Source organism: Falco cherrug, chromosome 9 (assembly GCF_023634085.1).
Source record: "Falco cherrug isolate bFalChe1 chromosome 9, bFalChe1.pri, whole genome shotgun sequence".
NCBI lineage: Eukaryota > Metazoa > Chordata > Aves > Falconiformes > Falconidae > Falco > Falco cherrug.
The window spans coordinates 26,634,386-26,657,536 of NC_073705.1; the positions used below are offsets into that span (position 1 = coordinate 26,634,386).

A 23,151-nucleotide genomic window follows, 5' to 3' on the forward strand; every position below is an offset into this window, starting at 1 on the left:
ACTCAGCACTGTCCCTTCTGTTTTCTTATGTATGTGTTTTCATTGATATTTTCCAATTATATGGTGGTGTTTTCCACAAACCATCACTCCCACTCTGTTCTGTTTCCAAAGTTATGTTTTCTGCTGTATTGGACTCATTTCAGTTCTAAGCACCACTGTAAATTCTAGATCCTTCTAGTTAACACCCTACTTTCCTTTTTAACTTTGTCCTCTTTGCATTCTTGGTTTTTGCTAAGAACTTGTGTGTCCAGCTTCAGTATCTGAAGTTATTTCCAAAAGCTGTCTTGCTTTCCGCTGAATCTGACTCCTTTTTCCTTGGAGTTCAGGATTTTATGGAATTAAATTCTAATACTTCACCTTGTACCATCATAGCTTAACTAACTTTCCTCAGTCCTTCAGGCTTTATGAAAAAATTTTGGTGACTGTCCTGTACCTGACGTTTTTCTCCCTTCTCCCATTCATCATCAGTTATCTTTCCTCCTACTGTTGTAAATGTGTTGCCTCCTCATAGGAGCACCTCAATTCAGTGGATTTTTAAAAACCATGGTGTTTTCAGTCTCTTCCAATCTTGTATATTGACCTTAAAGATATTCCTTTTCTTCCCTCTGATATTTCAGTCTTCTTTGTGTACATGCCAAGTTTTTAACTTTATGTTCTTTTTCTGTGACCCCTCTACACTTGTTGTGCTGTACCTGACTCCTGTGACCTAATGCTCTAATTAGTGGTGGGAAGTACAGAGGAGCTAGTAGTACTTAATAACCTGTGTTTATGACAAGGCAAAAAAGGAAATACGAAAGGGGGCTAAAAAAGATACTTTTATTTCTTTAGGGTGTAGGAGGATAGCCTAAAAGGCTTTACGTTTTCCTCCAAGGAGAATCAAGTCATGTTACCCGTTTGCTGGAAGCCTTGGGAGGGGAGACCATATTGTATATAGCACTCTTGAAAGTTCTTCTATTAAATGTACAGTTGATAGATCTGTAGCTTAAAGACTTGTATTTCTGTTCTGCATTTCAAATTTAAAGCTATATTAACAAAGGAGGAAAAAAGAGACTCGGTTTTGTGCTCTGTATTTTATGAGCCTTTCTGATATGAGTAACAGGAATAGTTCAGTCATATATAATACAAACAGGAAAAAATTATAGTACCAGAGGTTAGATGTTCAAGAGCTTGCCCACGTTTCATTAGCCAGAATCAATGCTCAGGATGCTATAAATAACCTGGAAAATATACATTGCATGAGGTGGGTTTTTTGGGGGTGGGGTTTTTTTTGTTTTGTTTTTTTTTTTTTAATGCATACTGTAGGACCAGTTAATCGAAGAATTGCCATAGAAACATGTGGCATTTGGAAGCTTCAGCATATAAGGGTATTACTTAATGTTTGCAGTAAGAAAACAGAGTGTAAAAATGTTTAGGAGTAAGATTGATCTAATTTTGACTTCAGAAAAATCTGTGTTTAGTCAAAATTGGTTTAGATTTTTCAGTAGTCGGTGGGAAAAGGTATCTTCAGAGGGCAGTTTACTCTTTCCTATTGTAGATACTTATCTTTATCACACAGTATTTAACTGTGTGAGGTGAGTTGTCCTGGAAACATGTGATGGGGTTTGTTCTTCCTACCTATGGAAATACCATTGCCAGTGGAACTCTTGGAGTGCAGTTCTCTTGATATCAGGCAACACCTCTGGGAACGATGACAGAGCAAATATGAAAGTTGTCAAATTACCTGAATGCTTCCAAAGAAACTGACGATGCTTTATTGAATAGGCTTTATCTGAAATCCAATGCCAGAAGAAAAAGCAGTCATAAAATCAAAAAATACAGGAATCCTGAATAAGGATCAGATATTTCAACAAATAGTACAAGAGTATTTCTTGGAAACATATCAGGTCAAAGGCATTCAAGCTTTAATTTGTTAACTTCAATGAAGTTATTGCAAAAAAGAAATATGTTTTTCTATCACTTCCAGTTAGCCTTCAAGAAAACCATCTTCACGACATATTTAGAAACTTAGTCATATATGATTGGAGGGGAAAGTTGTGATTTTATACTTGAGTGAGAAGCAAACCTCAGATTTAGTGGAGTGTCAACAACAACTAAACTTACATGGCTGATTCTCTCTATTGATTAACTGACTAATGCAATTAAAAACTTCAGGTCCTCATTCATGATAAAATTTTTCCAGAAGACTGGACATTTTGGTCTGTATTTAACTGAAAAACTTCCTTTATAGGAATGTTCAGGTAATACTAAAATATTGAGCTGCATTAGTGTGTAGCTGCATTTTTTTAATATGGTAGTTCGTCTAAAAAACTCTTTCTCTCCATGTCTTGATGACTATAATAATTTTTCACAGAACCACACATGAATAAGTCTATGTAGAGTATTTATTTCTTTTAAAATAATATAGGAATGAATTACTACTACTCTTTGTTATAATGCTGTATTCTTTCTAACAATTTTAATAATCTGAAATTATGTTTCATTTAAAGTTAAATGTATTTGATCAAAGCTGTAAATGAACACAAGGCAAAGTATTTAAAACTTGCAGAGCCCTCTCCATCTGATGGCTATTAGAAGTTTTAGTTAAGTCACATGAAAGCATGTATTACAAATGCTTCACCATGTTTGTCTTTCCTCCAGATGGTAATTAGACCTTTTCCTCTTGCATAGCAGTCATGAGCTGATTTGCTCTTTTTGTTTGTGGCTTTCAAATTTGCATTAGTTCACATAGCAGCTAGGATTAGAAATTTATTAAGGGATAAAGATAGCTTTGCATCTCAGTATTGCATTCAGTCAATACTGGCACAAAAAATGTCTGAACAAAACCCCCGCAAGTATTGCTGCTTTTCTTGCTGCAAATCCTGAATTTCTTCCTCTGTTTGCCAGGAACCTTTTTTGCCAGAATGGCCATTGTGTCTCTTATGATTCTGATCAGCTCTGGAATCTTGGGACTGAATAACTTGTTCTGTAATATGAAAATGAGTTATTTTTAAATCTGTTTTTTATTATGGCTGGCCAACCAGCCAGCAAACCCAGTCCTGGTTATGGGGTAAGCATAAGCAGAAAGTTTATTATATCTTCTACAACTATTATTAAAAATATACCATACTGAAAAGTAGGGAACATCTTGCGGACAGACACACACGCACACACATAAAAAAGGACAATCTGACAAAAAGATAGCACTGAAAACTACTGACTCTTTAGTAATATCCCAAAGAGAGACTTTGCAGTGGGATAACATTGGAGACGTGTCTACTAGCAAAAAGGGGAAATAACATTTGGAATGTTAGATACCAACTGTTTATTAATGCAAAGCTAAACTTTAAAATATAAACTGATTTTATGGAGAAAACAGCAGTTTTTCATTGAAAGATCTTATTTTTATATTACAACCATGTTTCAAACAGTTTCTGTATGTATAATGTTCTTCTCTTTTTACCTAGATTTTTATAAGCAATTGTGTAATTCTCATTTTTGAGGCAAAAGAATAGTTTACTGTGTGTTGTAAGGTAGAATTTGGGTTTATGTAGGATCTCTTCTTGGTACAGCAGCAATGTGTGGAGCTGTAATAATGTGTTAATTGTTAAGGCAAACAGCAGCTATTGTGTGTTAAACAATAGTATAGGCAAACTTCGGGCACTAGGACCTGCTTATAAGAAAACAGAGTATTGTGATGTGATGCGCTTTTTGTCTTGAGTACTCTAGAATATTTTTTTTTGATAGAAAAGACATTTAATCTAACATCTAATCTGTAAAATTATGTATTAGATTATACCGCACAATATTTATGGATTACGACGGAAAAGCCCATTACATTAAGTGGACTGAATTTTCTGTAGCAGAAAATAAAATTACCTATAGGAAAAATAATTCCCGTGGCTTCTGGCTGAGCTACAATATATTTTTCTGGATGCAGTATACAGGAGTGCCTTGCTTTCAGAAGCATGAGATAGGGAGTGGCATCTATTCAGATGCAGCTAAGGAGACACTTAAATCTGTTTACAAAAGGCTGTTGGTTTGTTTTTGGGCTTTTTTTTACATATGAAGAAGTTGGAAATAGTAGTGACTTCATTATATTAGCTGTGACAGTGATTCATGTAGGGAATGTAAGAAGTTGCAGCCACAGTCATTGGTGAAGTATTTTCTTTCAAGAATCTTAATAGTATTATGTTCATTTGTTGCCTTCCTGTTTTAAAGGCGAGCAAAAATCATCATTAGCAAAGTCTAGCCTTCTTCACTCCATAGAAAGGAAGCCATTAAGAAGATTCTCATGTCTCAGGACAGGTATTCCTGAACAGTTTTGGTCTGTTCTGTATCAGTCCTGTAGCAGCTCTCAGTGATGAGATTTTGGACAGACCTCAGAGGGAGCATCTGTAAGATCCTCATTATTTCAGAACTTCCTCAGAGAATTACAAAAATTGCTAACCCAAAAGTTAATAGAGGACAAAGTCTCTGGATTTTTAACAACTCCTAATAGAATTTAGTAGCTGAAGATAAGGGATGATGAGCCAGCTTTTGAAGAAACTGCTCTTCAGATTATTCAAAGTTCATAGAATGCAGTGTAAGAGATTGTGCAGAAAAATTTGTCTTAAGAAATCAACAAATTATGCACCTTCTTGGTTTTGTAGGTCAGAGCAGCCTGGGTGTGACCAAAATCCTGTGATTGATTTCAAGTATAAAAGTTCTAGTCCTCAGAAAGGAGACACAGTTATTAAAGAAATTTAGAGAATGTCAGGCTGTGATTTGTACCATTTTTGATACAAAAACCCTCATCCTTTTGATACTTTTCCTAGATGTTGGCTGAGAGGACCTTTGTGAGGAGCATTAGAAAAGCATAAGAAAAGCTTTGTTCTTATGTGGGATGATAGTCCAAACTTCCTTCAGGAAAAAAAAGGATACTGTAATAATGTATATAGTCTCAATTCTTTTTTTTCTGCTGCCTTTAATTTTGCACAGGTTTGTCTTTTGGAATGTCTAAACTTTTTTCTACAAAAGTGCCTTCAGACAGGAAGCATGATGAGTCTTTATTTGGAGGAGAAATAAATAATTTTGTGTAAAGCATAAAAAATCCCAACCAAACAAGGAACAAACGCAGCCAGTCTAGAAATGGAGATCAGTGTCAAGCCAACTATATGTGTTTTTCTAAGAACAGTAAGTTGGGGCTCAACCTTCCAAAAGAGCTCAAAATGAGTTATGCTCACAAAATGTATGATTGTCCTAGTTGGATCTGAGGCTTCGAAAAAATTCTGATTTGAGTTATTTTGTATATACCAACAACAGTGCTATTTGGACACCGTGTTTCAAGCACAGCCTCACAGTGTTCTGATGTAGTTAAAAGGTTCACTTGTATAGCAAGGAAAAATTTAAATTGATTTCAGAACGTTAAGCAGGTCCGTCATAATCTAATGTTTTGGTGTGTACTGGGAATATTTTGAAAACTTTATTACAACTGTGTACCTAGACCAAATGGTAGGTTAATTATTTTGAAGTCTCTGGTTGTAATGGAGTGTTGTGGTGTGCTGTGAATATTCGTATAAATTCTGATCTCATTCCAGAGGCTGTTTTAATTTACACCAGATGCATAAACTAATTTAAAGGGGAGGGAGAGAAATGGACAGGAAAACTTGTCTCTAGAAATTGAGTCAGCATTGTTGTGGAGTTCACGGGCTAAACAGCTTCAGAAAACTTTTAACCAATGCTTGCCACTTCTACCCAAATTTCTGAAAATTTAAAATGCTCATTCAAGAAGTGGCACTAAATTTATTTTATACTGCTATACCAAAGTAGGAAAGCTAGCTGTGTTGCCTTAAGCTGGGGTGAATTGCGTTTTATTTTCTCTGCTCTGTTAGTTGACTTGAATGAGTTAATACTCCATTATGTTGGATCAGTAAATTACATGTATCTATAACAACAAAAAAAAAAAGTCCTTTGCCAAGAACCTGTTTGCTACTAAAGAATCCATACTGCTGTTTTTCCAAGCAGCAAACTTACTTATAAGAAATAATTTAGGTTTAGTTTTGTTTGTTTTTATTTCACACTAATAACTGAGAACCTTCTTTACCAGTGAAAGAATGTCCTTTCAGCAGCTCAGCTCTTTCTGGTGACACTGTGGGTGATTAAGAGCTTTCAGAGAGAATTAATCATCTTCATAGACTTCCTCCTGCCCTCACTCGAGACAGATTAGAGAATTAGTTGAAGAATGTGCTTCAGCCTGATTATCCAATAGCTTTAAAATATATATAGCAAGTGAAGCTTTCTGAATATCAGAGTGACTACTGCTACCTTACTTACGGTGAGCTTACATCTGTCTGTGACAAACATATAGAGCTAGTTTACTGGTCTGTTGAGTGGTTTGCTGATTTCTTGATACATAGGAAAATATCTTGTGACTAATACATGGGACAAGGATCAGAAGTAGCTACTTCTACTGTTTATTTCATTGCACACTTCCTTCTAGGTTTTCCAGAATCATGCTTTTGGAAAATTGGGTGCCAAAACATAGTTACAAATTTAACTTGCATATAAACCAAATTGTGATGCCAAAGAAGGCACCCTAGAGCTGCAAGCTTTGTCCCCCTTCCTTCCAAGACTGTTTATGTTGGAGAAGCCTGTCTGTCTGGTCTCCTGCAGCCACATGCACCTGTCCAGAAGGATTTCTAGGCAGTGCTCTGGAAAGGAAAAAACAGAGAGGGAAATACATTACAAGTTATGACAAGGAGACATCAACTTCACTGGAAGACTATTACACAGTAGTGGTGTCAGTTTCTTGAAAAAACAAGGCACTTTTTTTTTCCTCCTATCTATATCCTGATTATTATAGGCATTGTGGGCAATACCATTTGATGTTGATGATAGATTCCCTACTGGCTAAAGTTTGTGACGATGGGTCTTTTGTCTTGCACCATCTTCCCTTGCTGGGGGAAGTGTACTGTAATATAATCTAATATCTATGTCTAAAAGACATATGATGTTTAAAATTTCAAGCAGTATCTTTAAGAAAAATTCTGTAATTCTTTTTGGTAAATGTGTTATCTCAGGAGGTTAGAAAAATGTTAACACTTGTACAAGTCACATCTCAGGAACTGCTAAACTTCTGGAAGTACAGAGGAGTTCTAGTTCTCTTTATTTCAAAACAATTATTTTAAATTGGAATTGTAGTTGCCTTGTATGTAAGACCTACAAGACATGCAGTGCCCTTACTGATGCTTGTTGCAGCATGTAGCATCTGAACTTACAGGACTTTGCATGAGCAGCAGCAGAAGGTAGTTTATTATGAAAGACTAAAAGTGCATACCCTACCTTGATTTTTAATAGAATCATCAGGTAGGAAGTGTATCCAAACTGACATTATCTTAGGGTTTGATAGTTTTCAAACAGCTGTAAAGTTGGTATCATCTTTTCAGGAGCCTTTTTTCTCCTTCAGCAATGTATTTTGGTCTCAGTGATGTATTTTGGTATTGTCACTGTTGTTGAAAACTTTCTTTTAATTATGTATTTGTAAAAAGTCCATGGGTGAGTTTTGTTTTTAGAATCTATTCCATGTTGTTTGTAACCAAAGGCTTTACTTTCAAGCTCACTAAGATCTACTTGTATAATAAGATACTGGGTTTGTTTGTTTTTAATTTAAAATGTTTTATGTGGCCTTGGGTAATTAAAACCACCATATTTAATTAAAGAAATGTTTTTAGCTTTATCAGGCTGGAATTGCTTCTGCTGATCATGAAGAATTGAATAACAGTCATTTTTCACGTAAGGGTGTTGACTGAAACACATATGAGTTCAATTCAGATGAGAGAGTTTGTTACAAAATCCAGCTGTTGACTCTGCTCCTCTTTCCACAAGTTGCTTTCTCTGTGGCAGGGATGGCTGACCCATGAAGCAGTTCTTTAACAGCCACAGTTTGTAGCCTGATTTATTCAAGTAAACCAATGGTGACTTTACATTGTTTTAATGCACTGGGTTGGCAGGTCTTACACAGGAAGCAGCTCCTCAGCTGTTAAATCATCAGCACTACTATAGAAGAGTGAATGCCTGGTAGGATGTTTAAGCTGCCTATATTGGTGGGTAAATATTCTCTGCTTCTGCTTCACAGCTGACTTGAGAATCTTTACAGTGGTCTGCTAGTAGTTGCAGACAACTGCTGGCAAGATACATTTTCAATGGCTCCAAACGATTCATCTTGAACTAAGAATTTTCTCCAAGAGCTGTGGTTGTTAATCACAGTTGGAGAAAAGATTACAGGAAACGTTAAAACAGATACTCTTCTTCAGAGTTTTCCTTTCACTGGGATTGGAAGACCACCAATTCTTAATCATTTACCATTTTTTAAAAAGATACAAGGTGAACACAGGAAGAGGAGTCAAGAAGTTTATTGGCCAGATTGGGTGTTAAATGGGGAACTATTCTAACAAGGCTACCAGGTAGATTGCTTGGGAGGGAAGAAAGAAAATGGGCTTGGTTTTGGGTGGTGGCAGTGTTGGGAAGGCTGCCAATTTTCCTTGGTTTCCCTTCTTTCCCTTTTAGGATAATACCTTGCTGAGCTCACAAGATAACTCTGAGGCTTATGGACTTGGTTTAATTCTCAGTACAGTCAGGAAAGCTGTCATTGATAGCTGTAGGTGAAAGAGACAACCTTATTTTAACAGGTTAATAAATTGATGCTTTTTGTTTATTTGTACTTAGATAACTACTCTGTAAACTTTAGATTTTTGCCTTTGAAACAGAGTTGTTTTCCCAAGAAGTGGTCCACATAGCAGAACTTAATTTTATTTTTGCCTTTATAACCATTCTTTGGAGTTATTTTATACAGAGGTCAAAATAGAATACAGATATCTTATAAACTTATGGACCAGATGCTTCTCTTGCCTTTTTTCTCTCCTGCGGCAGGATTGAATTCCTTGCACTACAGCAAATGTAAGGTCATTACGCTGCATTTAAAATAAGTTGCAGAAAGGGATGACCTTTTGCTAGGACTCTGTATTGTTTGTATTGCTAAGCCTTATCACTGTCTTTTAGCAAAAGCTAGTTTAATCCTTAAACATTTGTACGTATAATATCTGTTAAGAATTGTCTCGTTAGCTATCTGTGTTCTCACTGATGATAATGCTGTGCATCCCCACAATGCCTGCTATTTGCCCCTTGGATCTTCATTGTACAGGGTAGCTGTTATCTTCCTTGCAGATAGCATATCACCAATGGTTCCAGTTAAGAGCTGGAAACACTTCTGGCATAATGGCAAGTTCCACTTTTGCCAGGATGACTCACTAATTAATTAACCCCTGGGATATTGTGCCTGGGATGTAGAGGCTTCCTGTGCCAATTTAAGAAAATGTTATGGGAAAATACTATTATATAGCAAAAGAAAAATTGATTGGAAGAATTTTATCTGCCTTGTAAGAATTGTGTTTTCTAATACTATCAATCTGCCTGAAACAAGCTTGGAAACTAACTGAAAAATAGGTACTTTGGAAAGGGTTGCTTCTCTGACTTAATATCTTCCTTTGCTATAGGAGCACAAAGACCACTGCTATTAACACCATGAGAAAACTAAACTGGTAATAGGAGTGTGTGGAGGCAAGCAAATATCTTTTCCTCCCAGTAGGCCACAAGCTTTTGGCTTTAAACAGGTCATTGTTCAAATGTGGCTACCGACTGGCTACTTAGGAGGGAAGAAGAGAAGATGGGCTTGGTTTTGGGTAGTGGCAGGGGTTGGGAGGGCTCTTGGGACCATGAAGCGGGAAGGGGAGGCTGCGCTGCAGAATGCTCTTCGTATGCCTGTCAGACAGTGTCGAAAGTCAGTGGGTGGCTGCAGTACAGTTTCACTGTTCCAGCCTGGTGTGGATGGAGTGTCTGTAAGTCATGACTTCAGATTTGTCCTGTGGAATTGGGGAAATCTTGTGATGCCTTCATAGCACTGGGAGTGTGATTTACTTTTTGTCAAGACCTGGGAGCTAGAAGAAGCTCCAGAATTTGATATTTGACTTCCAGTAGTTACTTAGAGAGAAAAAGAGGTTTTGCTGCAGAAATCCTTCTCCCTTCAGGACAGGGAAGCAGTAAAAGATTTGGGGAGATGTTTCATTGAGGCTAGAGGTGTTGTTTGGACTTCTGGCTATCGATCTGTTAACAGTTGGGCATTTCAGGCTTGATAGCTGTTTACACACCAAAATGCAGGTATTTTTAATCTCCAGTGACACTGCTTCATTGATTTCCCCTCAGATGTACACAGGTGCAGGGGTGACTTCTGCTTTTTACTCCAATGAGTGGCTTTTTACACACAGTACAAGAAGTTACATGCTTGTTACCCAGTTCTCTCTTTTTGGCTTGTTATCTCAGTCTGCCATCTGTCTAAGAGAAAAGACTGTGCGGAGCTGTGACAGAATCTGTAACCATGAGGAGTTCAGTTGGGAGGCGTGGTGCAGAACGGAATATTACTTTGTATAAAAGATGATCTTGGCAAACAAGGCTCTGCCTGTATCCATGTTTCTTGTCAGGGGAAAAGTGCCACTAAAAGTGAATAGTTGGGGACTGCAGCACCATTAAGGACAAAACTATATCTTGAAAGTTCCTGTTTGTGGATGGGAGGCAGGATGACACTGACCAGCAGTGGTTTTCTTTTTTCCAACCAATTATCTGTTAACCTTGATTGAGTATAGTGTGTATGTTTATCAATTGATGTGTAGATTCTCATTCGACATGACCTTTTGTTGGGCTAAATGTATTTTTCAACTTTGTACTAGACACTGCAAACAAAAAGAGGGATGAGGAAGACTAATATTGTTATGAAAATCATCATGCTAAGTAAAATACAGGTTCAAGCTATGTGTGTGCTTGGGAAAGTTTATGGTCTAAATTTGACATAGACTATAGCAAGCACTGGAGAACTGCCATATGGAGGAATAGCAGCTTTATATTATTAAGATCGTACAGTTAACAGCTTAGTTTATAAATTTCTGCTGAGCGATGCCTGCAGTTCAGCAGCAGAAAAAGCATGCTTCATGGGGAGGCTTGAGTGAGAAACGGATGGTGAGACATTTGAGTAGACATTGCCTGTGCAAAAGGGATATATTGGGAAAAGCTGCCTGTAGTGGGGAGACAGACATAAATTGGGGTGTAAAGAAAACTAAATAGTTTGTTACTTGAAGGTGAAGTGATGGGTGGAACTGACTAAATCAAGTATTTTCAACATCTCACAAAACAAATGACCAGTCTAAGGAAGGTTGAAATATCACTAACCATGTGTTGTTTTTTAAAAAAATAATTTTTAAAAATTGGAAATTAATATAGTTGTCATCTGCAGTTCTTTTCCCAGTTTAGATGTCAGCAATGCTGTAGCATGTAGTGCTACACTCTTTTCCTGCCTCAAATTAAACATTAAGTGTGAAAACAGAAATCATGCAAAATGCGAGCTCTGTTGTTTCTTGAAGAAGCAAGATGCTCTCGTGATATTCAAGGTGTGCTGCCTCCACATCAGTAGCTGGAAGTGTCTCCTGAGGACTACAGAGATCACTGGCAACCTGTAGCAGGGAGCTGCTCCCTCTCAGGAGACTGTAGCTGCCAAATCTCAGCCCTATTACACACTATTCAATATCAGTCCGCTTTGCCCTGCAGCTCTAAGTGGCTGACACCCCTTCAAGGGTGACCTGCAGAGCTTTAAACAATTTAGCTATCCATACAGGAGAAGCTAATAAGTATATTCAGCTTCCAAATCTCTACAAAGTTCCTTCCTGAATTGAGTGTTGGGGTTTTTTACATTAGCTCTGTGATAAGCAAAGAATTGGCCGTGGTAATGGCAGAAGATAGCAGACATTAAACAGGGAAATCTGAAGCAGTAAAAGGGGAAAGTAATAATTACAAAGTTACTGAAGAAGGTATGCCCAAAACAAGAAGGGCTGACTGGCTTTGTCTTGTATAAAATAAGCCTCCCACACCACTGCAATAAAGCACAGGATGAACAGTGAGGAGAATTATTTTATGGAAGGAAAAGAGAATGAGAGGGGAGAAAAGTAACTGAACAGAAAGTAACCAATTATTATCCCGCAATCCTGCTCTTCTAAAGAAGTGTTTATTTGGTTCTCTATTTATGGCTCCACAGAGGAGAAATCCCTGAAATTCTATTACATTTGAAGGAGCTGGGCAAAATGCTGTTGCTGTCCTGTCTCAGTACTTAAGAGTAAATCATCAGTATTGATACTTTGAATATTTCATGTAGTGACACAAGGATAACATTGTATTATTAGATAAGTTCCTTTGTGTCTTCATCAGCTCTGCTGGTTATTGTGTATGAAATCACAAGCTATTTTTTCATTCGGTTGGAACATGTGAACAACTCTTACAGGTTCTTCTGTGTTCAGGTTTTGAGTGTGGGTTTTGAATGCAGTCTGAAATCAGGAAGTATGAAGAAGAGACACCTTCTCTGCACTGGGGGATGGATCCTGTATTTTCTGCATTTGCAAGACTCTATATTAAAGATATAAAAGAAATGAGAGAATCTAAACAAGTGCCAGGTATGTACTTATATGTGCTGATTACGATGCACACAGAATTATAATTGATTTATGTTGTGCTTTTTATCAAGGGATTACAGGATGCTTCACAAAACCCAGTAATTTTCCATGCCCCTAAGCTAAGTGACATTAGTATCTTTAACAGTTCTAAGAACATCAGGTTGCACTTGAAGTATATGTGAAAAATAAAATGTGTGTCTCCTGATGTCTTTTTTCCTCTCATATATATGATACAGAACCTCTTTTACATTACCGTAATGTGTTCCCTCTGCATGGTAGTACTTGTTATATTCTGATAAAGTTAATTCTAAAAATGCTGGTCCTTTCTGGACATGTGTGTTATATCTTTCTACAGTCTCTACAACATCTGAGAAGGATTTTATGCCTTTTTGCAAAATTTTGACAGTTGATGATGTTTGGTGTATGTGTTTTGCTTTTTCCTGTGGATATTAATATATTGTAAAACAGATACAGGTTTTGTCTGCTTGATTTCTAGATATGATAAATGTATGACATTCTTCATACATTTGAACAACCATATTGTAAATTCTGGCATCTGTGCTGAATCTTATACTACACCTTTTATTTCCTAACCATTGTTGGAAACTGTATACTTTGCAGTCTGTTTCCTGCTGGTCTTCAGCCAATATCAACCATGTGTCTGTCTAAAGGAACACGGGTCTGACCTTGAATTTCTGTTTTCACTAAAAAGACTTCAAATAGACCGCAGTATGTTTTCTGCTGTAGAAGCATTCACTTCTCCAAATTGAAGCTTGATAAGGTGCAACATTATCAGGGAGGAACCCAAAAAATTTAGAATTAATGAGGAAAAGAAGTAAACCCTAAGCAGAGTATGTGGTTTCGGTTTGGTTTTGGTGTTTTATTTGAGTGTTTTCTTCTTTTTCCTCCACAGAGACAAAGTACATCTGTTTGGCTCTTTGAATATGTTCTGCCTTGTAGGTTTCGTTATTCACTTATTTTTCTTTAACAGCAAGGCTAACCAAAGCGCTATTCTTGCAGAAATGAAGGACTGGTGGTTTTTTTGCTCTAATCATAATCATTTTTATGTACATAGAGACTTCACAAACTGCAAAGCCCAGTATATATACTTGTTTGTTATTTAACATGATGGGAAATTTTTGTCTTAAATCCATTGCAAGAATTAGGCTAGAGTCTGTTGTTGATGCTTGCACTAGAGTGAGTAGTACTTAGAGGTCTTTTTAAAGTGTGAAGTCTTATAGAAGTACTGGTATAGCAAATGCACCTGGTAAAAAATGTTCCTGCTTAAATTGGAGACATTTTAATTGTTTTCAAACAAAATACAAAGCACTTCTATGTCAGCAGAATAGGGTTGTAGTTTGGATGCAAAAATGTATTAAAAAGAATTAAACTTATAAACATCAACAAGCATCTCACAAGAGCAGGAAGAGTCCTAGAAAGCACCATCCCGCTCTTTTTTTCTTGCCTCTAAATTACCTTAATTTCCCTTTTCACTTCCCTTTCTATTCATTTCCTTCAGTGTGTTGTCTTCTGTGTCAGGAACTTCCAGTTTTGTTGTTGCTTTTTTTTTTTTTTCTTTGCCTAAGTTGATTGTAAGGAAGCGTCAAGATCTGTCATGTCAAGATACCAGCCTTTAAAGTTGGTGCATGTGAGTTTTCTCTGCTTCCTGTGCATCTGGTGTTCTGCACAGCTAGGCTTGCTTACAATCCCGTATAATTTTCTAAACCAGACTTTAAAGAATAAAATGAAATTTCATAGAACAAACATCCTGAATTTTGTTCATTCTCCTGGTGCTGTATATATACCAAACCAGACATTTTTCAGCATATCTTATTTACTGGCAACAAATGGTAGCACAACAGAAACACTTAAAAAGTATCTTTTGGGGAAGGAAGAAGGTAGGTGTTTGCTGTCAGTATTTCCTGCCTTTAATGGATTTGTTGAAAACCAGCTGAAGCTAAGTATATGATTGGCTATAAATCAGTCATTAAGTAACGGTAATTAAGAATGAATGAGTGCAAAACAAAAGGGTTGTAACTAGGAGGAATGGAAAGAAACACAGACTGAATGTCAGGAAAAACATCCTTAGAGTGAGATTTGCTAAACAGTAGTGCAGCCTTCCCAGGAAAAAGGTGGGATGCCCTTTACTGGGATTGTTTGTATCCTGACTGTACAGATTGCCAGGAATTTACTGTACACAACGGTCTTGCATTGGCCCTAAGGAAATGGACTGAATGACCTAGTAAGTTTTTTCTTTCCATTTTTATGTGTTAGAATTTGATGCCGCAATGACTAATCCCTTAAAACATCACAGAGGAAAGCAATAAACCTGGCCAATTACTCCACTGCTATAAATGTTGACAAGAAGACTGGAAAACCTCCCAGATAAAAACAGCAATTGTGTTGTCTTAGAGACCTTGAAATGAGAGTGGGTGTCAAACTCGCAAACTTGGTTGTAACACATAATCATATCATGGAAATGAGCTTTTCTCAGAGTTAATCATGCACCACTGCATTGTAACAGCTTATCACCAAATGAAGGAAGCTACAAATAGCCTGAAAGAAGGTAATAATAATTAAAGCCGTGGCAAACAGCTCGGTGCTCTGTAATGCTGGTAAAGATATGACCAGAACTTGCCCTAGAGAGCTTTATATCTATAGCCCCCTATACTGCTGCTGTGGCTTCCTGTTGTGGTAACAAGCATATTAATGTAAGTGTCATTTGCTGGGTTACTGGGAGTAACCGTTGACTGAATGTGCTTGCACATAGCTTCAAATATTTAGTGTATTTGTATTGCTACCAATATGAACGTAATTTGAATAAGCAAGCTAGCAGGAGAAACAATTTACACCTTGAAATCGTCAAGTTCAACAACTACTAATGTAAATATGATTTCATCTTTCAAATTAGTTCAGGTAGTTTCTCAGAGAGTAAGGGTGGAGTCCCATGTGAATTTATGGGGATGGAGAGAACTGGATTTATCTGGTCTCTGTCACTTGCCAAAACTCGGTTTACTAACTGGGAGATGAACATAATAACATGTTGCTTGTTTGCACAGTCAGGAGCTTGGAGTCTCTGCTCCACTGACTTACCCTGAAACTGACCCAGACCTTCTTTTATAGAGGTTTTGTAAGGCTTAGTGAACAATTATATACACTGGGAACATCTCCATTGAGGGTTTCTATAGCAGTGTTTACTGGTGTCCTGGTAAATGGAATGAGAGAAAGGTGGACAGACCTGCTAACCATTCTCTACACCAGACCTGAGCAGTGACTGCACGATTATTATAGCCAGCTCTAAGATGACAGTGATAGATGCATCCTCAAAACATTGCAGTGGATTTTTTTATGAACAAAATTACTGTTTATTAGCTGCTTGGTTGATCACTTGTGATTTCTTCTGAAAGTTTTGGGGTTTTGTCTGTCTTATGTGAAGAAAGTTAATTCCAAGCTCATTGAAGGCTAGCAGCTATGTAGGACAAGTTATTCTTGGATTTAGGTTTTGATTTTTTTTTTCTTTTAATACAGAACATTTTTCTGACTCCCTTGCTGCAGTGTTTCTCTTTCCTTTTGTAAGAATAAAACTTGTCACAGTCTATGGAGGCAAATGTTCCTTTCCGAGTCTCTTGAGTTACCTAGTTTTTAGAAGACAATTATTGAACATCCCAGATGGCATGTTTCAGTAAAGTAGCAGTATTTGAAAACTGAAGAAAACACATTGACTGAAAATTAGCTAGCCCAGGATATGTCTGGAGCTTGTTGCCTTATTACCCTGCTAGTGGACTGTGAAGCTTCAGTTTATCATTCTTACATTGGTGTTTGTTAACATTTGTTACTCTCCTAAAAGGAATTGCAGCATGTGGCAACCTCAGTGCTGTCAAAGTCCACTGGGCTCTGATTTTTCCCTGTTTCCTGGACATGTTTTTATGTGTTATTCTTATTAAAGTCGTATTTATAGATGCACAGAGATAGTTTTGAAGGGATGGTTTTCGAACACGTTATTTCAGAAACTGAAGTTCGAGATGCTGTCCATAATGACTGCATAGTGTACTCTGCTATCTGAGGGATGTTTCTCTCCCCTGCTTCCCGTGGCTCCTGTTCTTTTAGAAATGAAAGACAGAATTATGTTAGTTTTCCTTTTGACTGCTTTGCCTTAATCAGGATAGCTGCATTGTGAGAAGCTCAAACTACTTCTGTTGTGTTCTATTATTTATTCTGAAGCCTGATGAAGATGGGGAAAAAACAAATAAACAAAAAAAACCCCACCAAAACCAAATCAAAATGAAACAACAAAACAAAACAACCCTAGAAAACCCCTAATGACTGCAGCAAACTGTTTTTCAGATGCAAATGTGCAAGAAAACAAGAGGTTAATAAAGTTCTGACACTCTACAAAAGCAAGCTTCTGGTATCCTAAGTAGAGTTGGTAGTTCTTCCTTCTGGTGTTACCAGTTGTCACTGATCCAGGCATTGTCAAGTTTAAGATATCAGTAAAAACCATACTTTCTTACATATTTACTGTATGTGACTATGTAAAGTAAGATGTTGAAAAAATAGTTACGCTTACCAAGAATGTTCTTTGTCTAGGTATATTCTTTTATAACGGACATCCAATAAGACAGGTGGATGTTGTCGGGATAGTGGTTCAAATGAGAGAGCGAGATGCCTTTTATAGTTGTGGAGGTAAGAAAAGTTTCTTTCTTTCTTCTTGCACTTACTGGTCTTCTAACTTTAGTTACCATTAGAGCTTAAAGGTTGCCTTATTTGATCATTGTCTGTTCTTGAAACTACTGTGCTCTTATCTCTGCAGTTAAGGTTATTTAGCAAACTTACAGAAGCTATGGGTTTATGTCCACTTCAAAAGCAGAGAAACAAACAGTTAAAACAGAGTAACTGATTCACTTGGGGTTATCTAGCAACTCTTGATTTTGGGTATTGCTTTGCCACTGGACTCCATCTTCCTCTGAGAGAGATATATACATATATGCATGCAATTCCTTTGTTCAGATATAAACAGATTTAACGGTGCCTGCAAATAGAAGTCACTTCTTCATTTTTTTTGAACATTAGAAATCCGTTTTGACTTGTATGTTTTGTCGTATCTTGAGCCAGCTTTTAATAGCAGTTAGGAGCTTGTTTATATTTAGATGCGTAAGAGTCTTAGCAAATCTAACTCAAGCATTGTAGTACCAGTCCTTGCCAACACCAGCTGGGAGTTATCTCTTCCCTATTACTTTTTCCAGTATTCACACTATTTTATTAACATGGCAACATCTGATTGTCATTCTGTTCAGCTGATTTTTTTCTTCTGGTGAAAAAGCAGAGTGAAGTAGTGGTGATGTGGCAAGTTTCAAAAGGTGAGGGAGGTCATCTCACAGTAGGAAGGGTGAGCCAAATGCATAGATCCTGTCAAAACACTTGATGGACTCATGTCCAGTATCTTTCTCTGACATGGGTTTCCGTCTGATGGAGGTAAGTCACAGAGCACCTCTTATTACCCAATTCCCTCACTTAGAAAATCGAGTCGGCAACATCCCCCTGACTCATAGGAGTATTGTGAAGGTACAGCTGATAGCTTAACCAGGTCCCAGCTTCCACAACACCTGCAGTTGCATCATACTGCTGCAGAGTCCCATTAACTGCTACTGCATGTAGCATACCCGGCACTTGGTGCAGCTGCTTGGAGTTGACTCTGTGCTCTATAGAAATGTCCCTGTAAGTTTCTTAGAGTGGATATTTTCTAGATATTTTTTTTTTAAGTCTAACTTTTGGATGCTTGTTATTACCCTGCCATTATGCTAAATAATGGACAGTAAATATTTCAAAACACAAGTTTCTCTGGCACTTGAAGTAGCACAGGCTAAACAAGTACCTGAGTTAAGAGGCGGAGATGTGATTGATGATGTAATGAAGTGTTGAAATGCAAATTGAACGTCAGCTATTATTCTTTTATTGCACTAGTATGCAAATGTAGTTATGACTTCAGGAGAACAGAGGAAGATAGAATCAAAATGACAAAGGCAAAACCAATTCTATGGGCAAGGGTTTCCCACACTGCTCTCAGCATTAGTTCAAATGTAAACTTGCTAGAAATGTTTGATTGGGGCAGAAAATGGAGGAACAGAAATAAAAAGAAACTGCAGAGTAGTGGAATTAAGGCCTTAGTGTGAGATCAGCCGACCTTTCGGTGAGCCTGGCTTCCTGCTGTCCTTTCACATCCAACTCCACTCTTTGTTCCAGCAGTTCCTGGTTTGAGCTTTCAGGCTACCTGCCAGGGTGCCCCTCCCCAGCCTGCCCTCTCTTTCAGGCAGGCTGACTCCACCTGCGTAAAACCGAACTTCTTAGACTGTTTCCTGCTTGTAACTTCTTGCATCTCTCAGTTCAACCGACTCTGCTTGGTGAGTCACAGAGCAGGCATTTTGTCGGAGCGTTGCACAGTGCTCAGTACCTGCTCACTTACCATCTGTTTAAAAGTGACTTAAAAAGCAGTTCCCCCTTTGTACTTTTTCTCTGATGGAGAACTGAAATGCCTGTGTTGCTGCTGCTGTGTCCCTCCCTCGTTTCTTACCTGTCTACAGAATACACACTGCTCATTTTAAGAGAATCTTAGGTCCTCTCTGTGCCGAAATCCGTACAGCCAGAACTGGTGACAAAATAATAATTGCAAAAGAGAGTAATTGGACCCTTTCCTGGCTTAAAAAATAAATAGATAAATTACATGCTGTGTAAAACCTGGTTTTGACATTTTTTTGATTGTTTATTGCTATTATTATTTATTATTATGATCAATTAGGATAAGGATATCTAATTCAAGTGTGGCCTCGAACAAGCTCATATTTTAGCTAATGCACCTTTCTGACCTTTTTTTTCCTATTTTTTTATTTTTAACAAAACCAAACATCACATGTGGTTTTCCTTATACTCCAGGACTCTTTTGAAAGGCTGAAAAGCACTTGCCTTAAAAACAAATGAAAAAATTCTTACCAGGATCTCGTAGGCTCACACAGGCCCTACAAGAACCATACCCTTTTTTATCATAAAGAAATAAAAATGAATACAAATATCTCATTTATCAGGTAGCTTTGAGAGTGCTTCCCCTTAAATAGTTAATATAAGAGCAAAAAAACCCCAAACCCAAACAAACAAAACACAAAAACCCAAAAACAAAACTCACAAAAAACTAAACAAAAGTTTAAACCCAAAGAGATGAGGAAGGGTGGCACAGGAAGTTTTCAAAAGCTTGAAGACCCCTTGTGTGCATTTAAAATAGATTAACATTCTTCTGTCTAATTAGAATACAATTGCAAGGGTTCTCATTCATCTGTGCTTCAGGAGTTCGTTGTCTGCTTTTATTTATCAATTGGGAAAACTGTTTCAGAGCTGTGTGCTAGTAGATTCCCTGGGTAGTCATGATCAGGTCAATCTCTCTGGGACTCCATTTTCAGCTGTTACACTGATGAGGAGGAGTCTGGCCTCCTAATCCTTCAGTCTTGCTTGTTTTGTTGCTAAGCCCTTCTTAGGAAGCATATCTGTCACAGTTGGTGCAACAACCAGTTGCAAGCTGGAACATCTAGAAGTTGCAATAATGTAACAAGTGAAATGTCATCTGCCTTCTTTCTTACTGCCATTGCTGGCTTGCATGAATGGCTTGGCATGATATATGGAGGCTCCTGATTCCTGCTGAAATAGTTGCTTTTTGTCTATACCAAGGAGAGGAAATCCTACCAGCTAGATCATTATTTATGCTCTGGTACAAAAATAAAGCTGCTGAAATAGTTGCAGACACAGCAGCTCAAAAGGGTTATAGCAGTGAGATGAACACGCTTTTGTGATGGCATTTGGAATTGCCTGCATCTTCTAAATGCTGTATGTTTGTTATTAGGGATGTGCAGCTAAGCTACTAGGAAACAAGAAGGCAAGACAATTATTTGAAATTGGACAGCCCCCCACCCAAACAGGGAGATTGTTTCAAAACACATGAGACAATAAAAAAGTATTTTGCTTTGATGCTATGGTTCCCAGAGGAAACGACTGCAGGTACCAATCAGTACCTTCCTGGTAAACATTGCTGTTACTTTTGTAGTCATGGATCTGGTTTAAGGAGGCAAAGAAAATTGCAGATTCCAATTTATGAAGAGTGGAAGCTCAGTCTTGGAGACTGTTACGTTCAAGGAGCGAGGTGTTTGCATTAGCTGGACATGAAGTGCAATCCTTGCTGTTGTTGACATTTAGTACCTCTTTATTTAGACAGTGTTTGTTGGACGTGCCATATGTATACAGTGTCCTGGTCTGTAGAACAATTGATTCTTTTGATAGTCTTTTAATTTTCTTTAGGTTTTGCCTTTTTGTGCTGTCCTTGACCATGCAGCGCCGGGGGCAGAAATCACAAAACTTATTTTGATTGGGTACTAGCAAAACAGGAAAAGCTGGGTAGCTTCCTGCTCGGGAGAAGGTGTTAAGATTTTTCAGCAACGGAAGTGGCGTGCATGCCACCTGTAGGTATACTTTAAGCTGGTAATTCTTGGCCTAGAGCAGAAACAACCACAAGCATGTACTGTCCCTCTGCTCTTCCTGGCTAGAGGAGGAGCTGCCTTTCTGCTCTCTGGAACATCTTGTATGGGAAAGGCCAGCAGACTTTGTGCACAATATTAGCATGGCAACCAGTGCAGCTGGAGGTAACAGCGCTCCTAGACTATTCACATAACTGTACCCCTCAATGCTGAAGTGCTGTTTTCTCACTGTTATGGTAATGTTTCTGTTTCTTGTGCCTGGTTTCCAGTTTTAACTTGTCTGGCTTCAGCTTTCAGCACTGATTCTTCTTCAGACCTTATCAATGAGATTAAAACCCTTTAGGATCCAATATATGTACTGAAGCCTCATAATTTAAATTCGTGCTTGACATTTTTTTGAGAATATACCTGTTACTTTGCTGACCATGCACATAGGCTTGGTATCTGCTGCTAAGCTACTTCCATGACTGAAATGACTGTGGAGATTATTTTAGCAGTGTAAGTAGTGGCTGAGCACCCACCTTCCCTTTCAGACTGTTTGGAATGGGATATCCTTGGCAGTTATCTCCCTATGTATCTATGTATCCTCAGTTCTTGGAACATCACTACCTGCTTTCTTACTCTGTAATTCTTGCAATTTTTCTTTTACAGTGGATGATAGTACTGGTGTTATAAATTGTATCTGCTGGAAAAATCCCATGGCAGCAGAAACATCTTTACCAGGTAATTTATCAAATAATTCCTCCTTTGGCTGTACAGTTTTGCTTATGTCTGTCTTATGTAATTTAGCAAATGATCAAACTTGCAGAGGAGCAAATTCAACTGCCTCCTTTTTTTAAAAAAAAAAAAAAAAAAAAGTTGTAGATCATCACATCCTACAGCCTGGGCTATTTTGGGAGTTTCATATTAGTTTGTGTAGTGTCCAGTGGTGATGCCAATAAAACCACTACATTATGACCTGTTGTGCCTTTTCCTTATCTGAGTAATATGGTATTTCAGTTCTGTGCTGTGACATTGTGCAGACAGTCCTCTTCTGATGGTTCTTGTGACTTCATCTAGTGAGGAGCTAGGCTGGAAATCTGCCACATGCCACAACTTCTGTTTCCAAAGCCAATCCATTGATCAGCAACATGGTAGACATTCCCCACACTTGTGATACAGTGGTTTACTTGTGATACAGTGGTTTCAGGATTCATCGTCTCTTCTTCATTTGCATTCATATTTTCCTCCTGCTCATGCATATACTTCAGTGATGAACTTGAAAGTAACTTAAAATGCAGTGGGAGGATGCCAGCAATCTTACAATTTGGGAAAGTTCTACATGTGCAAAATTGTTAATTTGAAATTACACTATTACTGCACTCAATAATAGAAGAACTCGCTTAATGTCTGGCTTTCTCTTTGCTATTTCTCCCACCATTTTTCATAGATCAAAGTATGGAATACTTTCTACTTTGGACATTCTTGAAAGTTCATGTAGTGGATTGACAATTCTGATATGGAGCTGATCACATACTACTGAAACAGAAGTTGTTAGTATCATCTGCCAGTGTTAAGGTTACATATGCATAGAGTGGGGAAAGGAAAGCTTGATGTAAAAGTTAAAAGCTCTTATGTCTGTGGAACAAACCCATTTATGCAGACAGATAATTCTTACTTACATTTAACAATGATATGACAAGTGGTACAAACAACCCCAACTGGAATCTAGGAGACAGCTCTCACTTTGAGGGGTGATGCTGTGGAACAGCTTGCCAAAAAAGTAATGCGGACCCACAATCAAATGAGGTTGTTCTATGTGGAACTTAAATTCATTAAAGGAATTGCATGAAACAAGGGCTGAGGATGCTTGCTTGTTTCAGCCTTATGTCCTTATTTTGCATGTGTGTCATTAGTGCTTGTATGGACACTATGTTACTAATGGAAATTAATTAATTTGTAGTTGCTAAAGGAAACAGCTTCTAGGGGGCACAGGAAACTTTCTTCCAGCCTTATGTAATTATGAGCAGGGACACTTGGATCATTAATCAGATTTTAAGTTATGAAGAATTTACTCCCCTGCAAAGGTGTGTTAGGTAAATGTGAAGTTCTGTCAAAGTGCATTCACTTCAGTGTAGACATCAAATTGTATCACATGA

At 37.8% G+C, this 23,151-nt stretch overlaps 1 protein-coding gene across 1 annotated transcript in view; it reads left to right on the top strand.

The window, feature by feature from the left end:
- The window catches only part of STN1 (STN1 subunit of CST complex), a 45,983-nt gene that overhangs the window by 3,765 nt on the left and 19,067 nt on the right, over window positions 1–23,151 (top strand). The window contains exons 2-4 of the mRNA XM_055719788.1: window positions 12,351–12,503; window positions 17,091–17,186; window positions 21,665–21,736. Coding sequence (XP_055575763.1) covers window positions 12,371–12,503; window positions 17,091–17,186; window positions 21,665–21,736 — 301 coding nt within the window. The 5' untranslated portion in view covers window positions 12,351–12,370. The remainder of the gene's footprint in view (window positions 1–12,350; window positions 12,504–17,090; window positions 17,187–21,664; window positions 21,737–23,151) is intronic.